The sequence below is a fragment of the Chanos chanos genome, chromosome 6, assembly GCF_902362185.1.
Source record: "Chanos chanos chromosome 6, fChaCha1.1, whole genome shotgun sequence".
NCBI lineage: Eukaryota > Metazoa > Chordata > Actinopteri > Gonorynchiformes > Chanidae > Chanos > Chanos chanos.
Genome location: NC_044500.1, coordinates 19,786,461 through 19,794,868, shown reverse-complemented (window position 1 = coordinate 19,794,868; position 8,408 = coordinate 19,786,461). Strand labels below are relative to the sequence as shown.

At 40.0% G+C, this 8,408-nt stretch overlaps 1 protein-coding gene across 4 annotated transcripts in view; it reads right to left on the bottom strand.

Annotated features, from left to right (window-relative positions):
* Window positions 1-647: 647 nt before the first annotated feature.
* Window positions 648-8,408, bottom strand: part of zgc:153372 (arsenite methyltransferase) — a 41,605-nt gene continuing 33,844 nt past the window's right edge. The window contains exons 1-11 of one of the 4 annotated variants that reach the window (XM_030776219.1): window positions 5,062-5,114; window positions 4,380-4,443; window positions 4,151-4,281; window positions 3,531-3,681; window positions 3,302-3,438; window positions 3,062-3,131; window positions 2,629-2,710; window positions 2,304-2,435; window positions 1,777-1,919; window positions 1,301-1,426; window positions 648-1,191 (exon numbers count right to left, since the gene is read on the bottom strand). In XM_030776219.1, coding sequence (XP_030632079.1) covers window positions 1,045-1,191; window positions 1,301-1,426; window positions 1,777-1,919; window positions 2,304-2,435; window positions 2,629-2,710; window positions 3,062-3,131; window positions 3,302-3,438; window positions 3,531-3,681; window positions 4,151-4,281; window positions 4,380-4,409 — 1,149 coding nt within the window. In that variant the 5' untranslated portion in view covers window positions 4,410-4,443; window positions 5,062-5,114 and the 3' untranslated portion in view covers window positions 648-1,044. Of the gene's footprint in view, window positions 1,192-1,300; window positions 1,427-1,776; window positions 1,920-2,303; window positions 2,436-2,628; window positions 2,711-3,061; window positions 3,132-3,301; window positions 3,439-3,530; window positions 3,682-4,150; window positions 4,282-4,379; window positions 4,444-4,523; window positions 4,657-5,057; window positions 5,115-8,408 lie in introns of those variants that run through there. The other 3 variants (XM_030776220.1, XM_030776218.1, XM_030776222.1) reach the window with 3 other exon arrangements.

Below are 8,408 nucleotides of genomic sequence, written 5' to 3'. Positions count from 1 at the left end.
GGATGTCTATGTGTTTAACATACAAATAATCCAAAGTCCACTCAGTGAGATCTGTAATCTTACTATGACTTTGGAATTATCTGTCCCACAATCCCCACAACGACATCAAAGATCTGTTCTATCATGAGAATTGTGTTACCATGCTCACAATGACATCACAGATATTATTTTATCCTCATAGTGACATTACAGATCTGTCCTGACATCGCTAGAATGACATCACAGATCTCACAGTCTTACCATGTTGTCAGTGACATTACAGATCCATCCTATCATGCCCATAGTGACATCACACATCCAACTGTCTTACCACACCCACAATTACATCATTGATTAGTTTTACCATCCCTACAGTGACATCACAGATATGTCCTATCATACCCACAGTGACATCAGAGATGTTACTGTCTTACCACTCCACTGATGACATCACAGATCTGTCCTGGGATGGCCACAGCGACATCACAGATCTTACTTTCTTACCATTCCGATGATGACGTCAGAAATTTTACAGAGGGCCTGATATCCTACATATCCCATTCATCTGTCTGCATGTCAGATAGATTCTGGCCAGTCTTATGATCAGCATGATACACTCACACAGCTGACACAATACACTGACATCACGATCGGAGGCAGAGCTTCAGTGCTAAAACATTTAATGTGAAAAGTGATAAGGGGATGATTTCATGTTAGAAGACTCATTATTTTTCTACATTTTTAGAATAGTTTTAACACATTATAGTACTCTCAAATACCTGTATAAATCTTATTCCAAATGTAAAATGCAATTACATTTTAATTTGTGGCAGTATTTAAATTACAGAAAATAAAATGTTAGTGTCAAAACCAACTGATCTAATACAATTACATTTGGACACTACATCAATTATACTGAAAAAACGGCAAGACTTGTTTGACTTATTTGTATGTTCTCACACCTAAAAAGAAAACGGTGCATTTTTTCATTCTGATCAACAAGAGAAGCGAAAGAGAAAACATGTTTTGTTGTAGTGGCATTAGGTTTGAAGGAGAGGTCTTTGCTCATTGTTTGCAGGCCCCTGTGGTTGTTTTGCCGTCACACACTGTGCTGGGATCCTTTCCACCGTCTCCTGTCTTCCCTGTCTTGGAACACTGCTGGATGGAGCAACCCAGTCTGTCTGCCAGCAGGAACGGGCTGAGATGGCAAAACTGCAAAACACCAGATGCCGGAAACAGTGTGTAAGCTTCATTATCCAAGTTTCTGACTTTCTCTCTCCCTCATACACACACACACACACACACACACACACTCTCTTACCTGTGAGGGATTAGGGTCTTGTTTGTGTTCCGGAGTATCTAACTTTTGGATTGAGAAGTCTACAGAGAAACGGCTGAGCTGAAGTATGGCTGCCATTTCTGCATCTACCTCCACTGGTGCACCTGTCTGTAAAGCCCAAAGAACAAAGCACTGCTGATCATTCACAGGATCAGCCTGAAGGGTCCACTAGAGCCACCCAGAGCCTGTTCAGAATAGCACAACTGGTGTACCAATGGCTCACCTGATTACTGAGAGTGAACTGTGAAACTTTTTCTCCAAAGGAGTATGTGAGCGGATGAATGACTGGCACAGTCTTAATCTATTATGGTGTTAATTCCAATCCCTTCCTAATAATCGTGCCATCCCAGTGAACAAAAGTATTGCTTAAAGAATTAATCCTCAAGAGAGACAAAACTAATGTCAAAGCATTTGTCTAAGCCTGGTCAAAGTGAAACCAGACAAGGTGGTTTGAATACCTTAAAAACATGCGAGGCATCGAACTCCAGCTGCTCCGCACAGTCCAGTACAGTCCCTCTGTATGTGACCACAGCTCTAGTCTTCACCAAGTCTCTGGGAATTTTAAAGAAACGGTATGTTCCTGACGCATACTGAACGTCTCCTGTGCAGAACATTAATAATAAAAAAAAAATACAATTAACTAATGAAACAATGTTGAGAAATCAATGTAAAACATCAAGCCTCAAATGACATGACAATGAGGACCAAAACTACCATGTGTGAAGTGCTGGCAGGTAAAGAATATAAAATATATATATATAAAACTACTGGATACCTACATTTCCCTCAGGATCAGTAAAATATCTATCTATCTATCTATCTATCTATCTATCTATCTATCTATCTATCTATCTATCTATCTAAAGAGCATTAGTCTGTAAGGACAGTGAGACACAAACTCAAATTGCTTTAAATTGGAAAACAGTTATTTGGCAATGGATCACTGAAAAGATGACAAAGTACATTAGAAATAATCTTCAGTTACCTGTTTTTTTCTGGAGATCAGGGTTATGCACCACGATGCGACTGGAGGACACTAAGCATGGGGTGCTGAAGCCAATCTCCTTAGTTAAAGAGATCAGGTCTTGCCAGTAGAGGGCACCAGCCATTCCCTCACCTTAAAAGCAAGGAGCCAAAAGTCAGAGGGTAAGTTCGTACTGGTTGTGATATAAAACTGACCAATCACTAATGAGCACAAGGCATGAATTTGTTATTATGTTATTTATATTTATATATATAATCTTAATCATAGGAGCTTTATGAATGCCATAGTGTCCTTTCAGAGGTAAAGCATAAGGATTCATGTGTACCCCACAAAACTTGGTCTTCTTTAAAAGATTCTGGGACAACTTTGCTTGCATACATGTCACTGAAGTAAAATTCTCCTCCTTCCTGTAAAATATGAACCACATGTGTGTTATCATCCATAATATAACCCCAGTGAACAATTAATTTATTACAATACACATAAATCAAGAGCTTATCAAAAGAATTTACCATACACATTAAAGTTTTGTATTATTTCAGTCTGTTTTAACAAATACAATATTCATTTTAAACAAATGCCTGAATGTTTTACAATTTCATTCACTGTCATCTAAGAGAAGACATTTAACCAGTTATTACCTACACTCAGTTTAAATTAAACGTTTGTTGTCACACTATTTCAGCATTTCCTGTGAGGTAAAGGGCAAGGACAAAGTAAATGAACAAAACAACTGTTAGCGAAAGGGAAATGTTCACCTTGAGAGCTTGGTAGGCTTCTTTCAGTACAGCTCTCTTGTCAGGACACAAGCATATCACACAGTTTGACCTATGTGACAAAGTAAATGCGAAATGCAGACAAAGACAACAAAATCATTCCTAACAAGTCATTTTACAGATTCCGTTTTCATCCTAACATGAGACTCTTTGAATTTTCAAAAACTGTCCAAACAACTTAGGCAATACCAGAACTGAACTCATCCAAGTCCAAAAACTTACACAATGACATCCAAGGAATTGCTCTCTATGCCTGCGTCCCTAAGTCTTTCCATGTATCCCTGAACAAACTCCATGTTTGGTTCCTCATAGCCAAACTTTTCTTGATGGTACTGTACATATTTCTGGGAGATGAGAATCTGACAAAGAAACATTTATGTGTGCATAGTGTAATGCACCATGTATTTGTGTAACACAGGTTTGAACAGAAGGTATCGTAGTGTTTAAGTACCATTTCTTCAGTCATGTCTAAGCCAGTAACACGGCCATCCTTCCCCACTAGTTTGCTGAGGACATAGCAGTCTCTGCCAGATCCACTGCCCAAATCCAGGATCTTACAGCCCTCCAACTTCTCAGGGATCACCAGACCACACCCAAAGTACCTGAGAAAATGGCAAGAAATCCCTTGTCTCTCCTGGGCTCTTCCTTCACCTCATAATGCTCAGAGTTTATGTATTTCACCCGTGCATTCACATTTATTTTAAAAACACAGAGGGACACATTCTTAAGCCTCACTATCCCTGCAGAAAAGACTTCATCAAATAAGGAGGGACAAAACAGAAATGCAAAAGATATTTGTGATCCATATCCTGCAGATTCGTTACTTCAGCAAAAAGGTGTCTTCACTAGGTATCGAATCAGAGGAATACCTACTTAGTCAATCTGTTGATTTCAGGTTCGACTTTTAACTACACATTAATTGTGTCAGAACTTAAAATCACTTATATGACGAAAGTCAAGACAGCCATTGAATGGCACATGCGTGGAACTTCACAAACTCACAGAGCAAAATTTGAATAACTGCATATATCTGCGCATATCACATAAGCGCGTGACCAAAAATCACCTTACCGACTGCACACCTCAGGATGGACGTGTTTAAGGGCTTCAGCTGCGCTTTTTGGAAGTGGTCGAGCGGGCTTTGAACATGTCGCGTTGGTCTGTAAATCCGATGAAGTTTGCAGGCGAGAGCCATAATAACTCTGACCAAGAAAAAATCGAACCAGAATAGAGGATTGAATTTTGTTTCAGTTACACTGGTGAGAGAAAGTTCTTGAGAGACTGGATCACAGCGACCTACCTTCACATTCTCGTGCACAACTGACGCCATATCTCTCGAATTCGGATTTTGCCTGTTGTGTAGCCTGCATTACAAAGACATGACACAAAGTGTTAAGTCTTTAATCCACTATCACTACCAGTGACAAATGTCAAATTAGAGTACCTCTGCAATAACGAACTGCTCTCCTGAAGAGTTGTACTGAGTTTGGCTGTCTCAGTTGGTCGAGAACATTTAAAGGCTTCCACAAACGCCTCTACAGAATAATGCCAAGTATGGATGATAATGCAGAATCAGGCGCCACAAATAAACGCGATTTAGAGTCTAGTGTAAACTAAAGTCCACATTCGTCGATTTGTCCTTTAGACTTAAACGCCTCATACACAAATGGTAAAAATATATCGACAGCAAAACGAACACGTGACGATAGCTTAATAAAATCATAAAAACAAGAATAAAAGTAAAATAGATTTCAGAATATGCCTTTTGTTGAGTGAATATGCGTTTTAATCCAGAGTGCGAATTGTACAATGACAATCGGGGGGGCAACTTTTTCTCCAGGGCTATATAACACAAGATATATAAATGTTTCGACGCCGCCGAACTGTTTTTTTTTTTAAACCCCTGTTGGGGGGGAGGTCAGACCACCTCAGTCTACCCGGAATTCGAACCATGCTTTAATCGATTTCATATACATACGTACAAAGTAGATGTAATCCCCACAACAGAGTGACTTCACAGAATTCCTTTGGCTTGCTACGGAACTCAAATTCTTGGTGCCACTAGGTGGTGCAGTATGCGCGTGCTCTACTTCCTGTCTGAGAGAGTAGTTCACGGAAATGATCTAGTGCCTTTGTGATTGCTTTTTCACCCCTAACGGCGAATTATGCCCGCGTGTCAAGTGTCAGTTTTTCAGTGTATCAGGATAGCCTTAGTCTTTGAGTGTATCAGGAATCTGATCGCCATTCTCTGATTGAGTGCTCAAAGAGTGCAGAAGATACCACTGGGGTCCTGAGACATTAATGACAAATTATTCTGGTGCCAATTTGTGACAGCCGCCTTTTGTCCCCATGTAGGCCAAATCACCTCATCTGAATCCATTATAACGTTTGTAATTACCCTTGGTTGGCAGAAAATTGATTCGTTCTTTAAACTGACTTAAATCCAGCCTTCCTACAACTTGTGGCTTTTATAACACTGTTGTTTCTTTTGTCCCACTGTAAGCATCACCCTGGACTTTGACCTGTCAAAACACATACTGCATAAAAATGTTTAGTTACACACTGCGCCAGGACACGCACTGTTTTCTAAGCAAAGGCAGGCATGTCAGGCTCAGCAGTTTGATTAATGTGAGATGCAGTATCATAGGGACCTAGCATAAAAAAAATCACATTAAAAAAAACAGTCATTTTGAGAGACAAGGTTTTGGCCAGTAGCCTCACTGTCAGAATGTATGAGAGTCTATTAGCCAGGCCCTGTGCACAGGTGTGTCATAATGAGGAAAGCTCACACTCAAACTGTGAGGAATCCAACTCGCAGAGGCCATGAATAGGGCCCCAGAACTTAATATACCGCATGATACCATGCATTCAAGTAAAGTGATATGAAGTACACTGTAAGGCGATTGTGATCTGAGGGACAAAAGGGAGATCAAAATCTGAATTTAAAAAAAAAAGTGCGCGTATGGATTACTGTCATCCTTTCATGTGTTTGTGGGGAAATAATTTGATTAAAGCAGCACAATGCAGGGAGTGGGAGGCTGTCTTGGCACAGTTTGGAAGGCTTATGAGGAAGAGCCCTGACACGCTATGATGAATAAAGACATTGTTACTCTTCCCTCTCGCCAAGCTCAAAGACTCTTCCCACAGAGCAGTGGTTGACATTAAGGAGATTCAGTCAGCTGTGACCTCCTTATGGCCCCACTGTCCTGAGTTTGCTTCAAAAGAATAGGTTGCTGTCTGCTCTAGGGTGGGCCAAGCGATGTCTGCCTCCATGTAAGCAAATATCTGTGGGACACAGCATGACAGAAGATTTTTTTTTGTTTTTCAGAGTGAGAGATGCTGTTTGTCTCATGATCCATTCTAAGTCAGGTCGTTTTCTGTCATATAAAAAATTTATTAGATGAATTTTGCAACGGAAAAACAGTTGTTTTTCATAAATTTGCTCAGTGAATTAATGATGACTAGAGAACAGTCTTAACAAGCAGGTCATCCACACTATACATGTCTTTGGGAATTCACATCTTCCAAGGGCGGGCCTACTTTTTTTACTCTTCATGAAAAAAGCCAAGCAGAACACATTTTGACTGGTCAAAATGGAAAGTAGTGATTTGTGGCCTCAGATTAATATTTATACACTTTTGTAAACAGAAGAGTCAGACAAAGTCCGTATATTGGTACTTAATCTACATCAGTTTTTATAGCAACCACAGTTTGACAATAAAAAGCACGTTTTTAAGTGACTCGTTGAGAAAGAGAGATGTGTTCTGAGGTTGCACTCTTTTGACAGAGCAGAGTGTCTTTTTTTGTTGACATTCTTTTGTGTTTTTGCAGTGGTAGATTGTTGGTCACCTGACCTTCCTGTCCCTCTAACTTCGTAATTCATAAATGATGTGGTTTGATGAGAAGGATTTTTAAAAGGATGGGAATGGGTTTTTGTTCCTTTCAGCACCTCCCTCCCTAATTATTGGAGTTACAGAGTTTGATCTGTTTCTTAATCAAAACTCTTTCCTTTGAATCAGTGACCTTTTGTTCTTTCTCCAAAGTCCATGGCCGGGCCACAGCAAGGCCAAAACTTCAAAGTGAAGATTTCCCATATAACGTTTTTCTTTTTTTTCTTTTTTTTCCCTTTCCCCTCCGTTCCCTGACAAACGGATCATTGTCAAGTTTCAAAACTTGACCCCGGTTTCAGTCCCAGACTTATTTGTTTAATTTTTCTTCCTTTTTTTTTGCACAGTCCAAGCAAGCAAGAGGTCATTGCCAGTTCAAGCCTGACAAACATGTACGCGGGAGAGGGTTCATTGCCAGACCAAAGGTTACATCAAGTTTAAGGAAAGGGTAATCGTTGGAAGATCAAATAAAGGGGAAGTTTGGGGGAGGAGAGTGGACGTGTACAGTGTGACACAAACGGCCTTCTCCTCAAAAAACAAAACCCTACTGTTCGTCCAGAACACATACGCATGTACGTGCACACACACTCACACACGCTGTACTGCAAAAACAAGGTCTCACTTAACCTTTGCATGACTTTTGAACTATTGAGGTTCGTGAAGTCCATTGCAATAGATTTTAGGTAAGTTATGTACCTAATGGAACAGAAATTATACCAGAGAGGTGATGATTCATAACAGAAATGCACATGAACGTCATGAATGTCAAAAAATCATCAAAATAGGGTAATTCTTTACCACATAAAACCCCCACAATCTTGCTGTCTCTATTTACATGTTTGCACTGGCACTTAGTTGATTTAACATATTCTTGTCATTTACATCAGCAAATCTGGGTCACAAGAGTCTCTTTCAAGAGGCCTTTTTTTATTTGATCATGAATAGAATATTCATGATCTCTTTTAGCAAGAAAATTCAGTGTTTGTTTTTTCAGAGGATTAAATGGATAGGAAGTAAGTTCATCTTCGACGAAAACATAGTTTCGTGCTGAGATTGAGGAAACACAGGATAATACCACTATGGCCCACGTAGAAACTTGAGTGGTATGCACTGAGAAATGTTGTAGGTAAGGTTACTAACTGTCTTCTGAGAGCTGAGTGGTATGTGTCATGAGGATGGAAAGGGGGCATTGACTCTGTTGTGTGTGTGTGTGTGTGTGTGAGCACACACACAGGGCTGTATTCCAGCTGAGGAACTCAGTGCGGCATAAATCACGTGCGTGATTTAGAATTTCCCTCTTTAGTGCGAGGGTCATTAGCTATCTTCAGCCATGCAGGGTATACTTTATGTGTGTCGTTATACATCAGCGGATTCGTGCCAACTGTGCAACTTTCTTCAATCCAGCAACAAAAAAAGGCAGGCAAGCTCTCATCCAATTACCA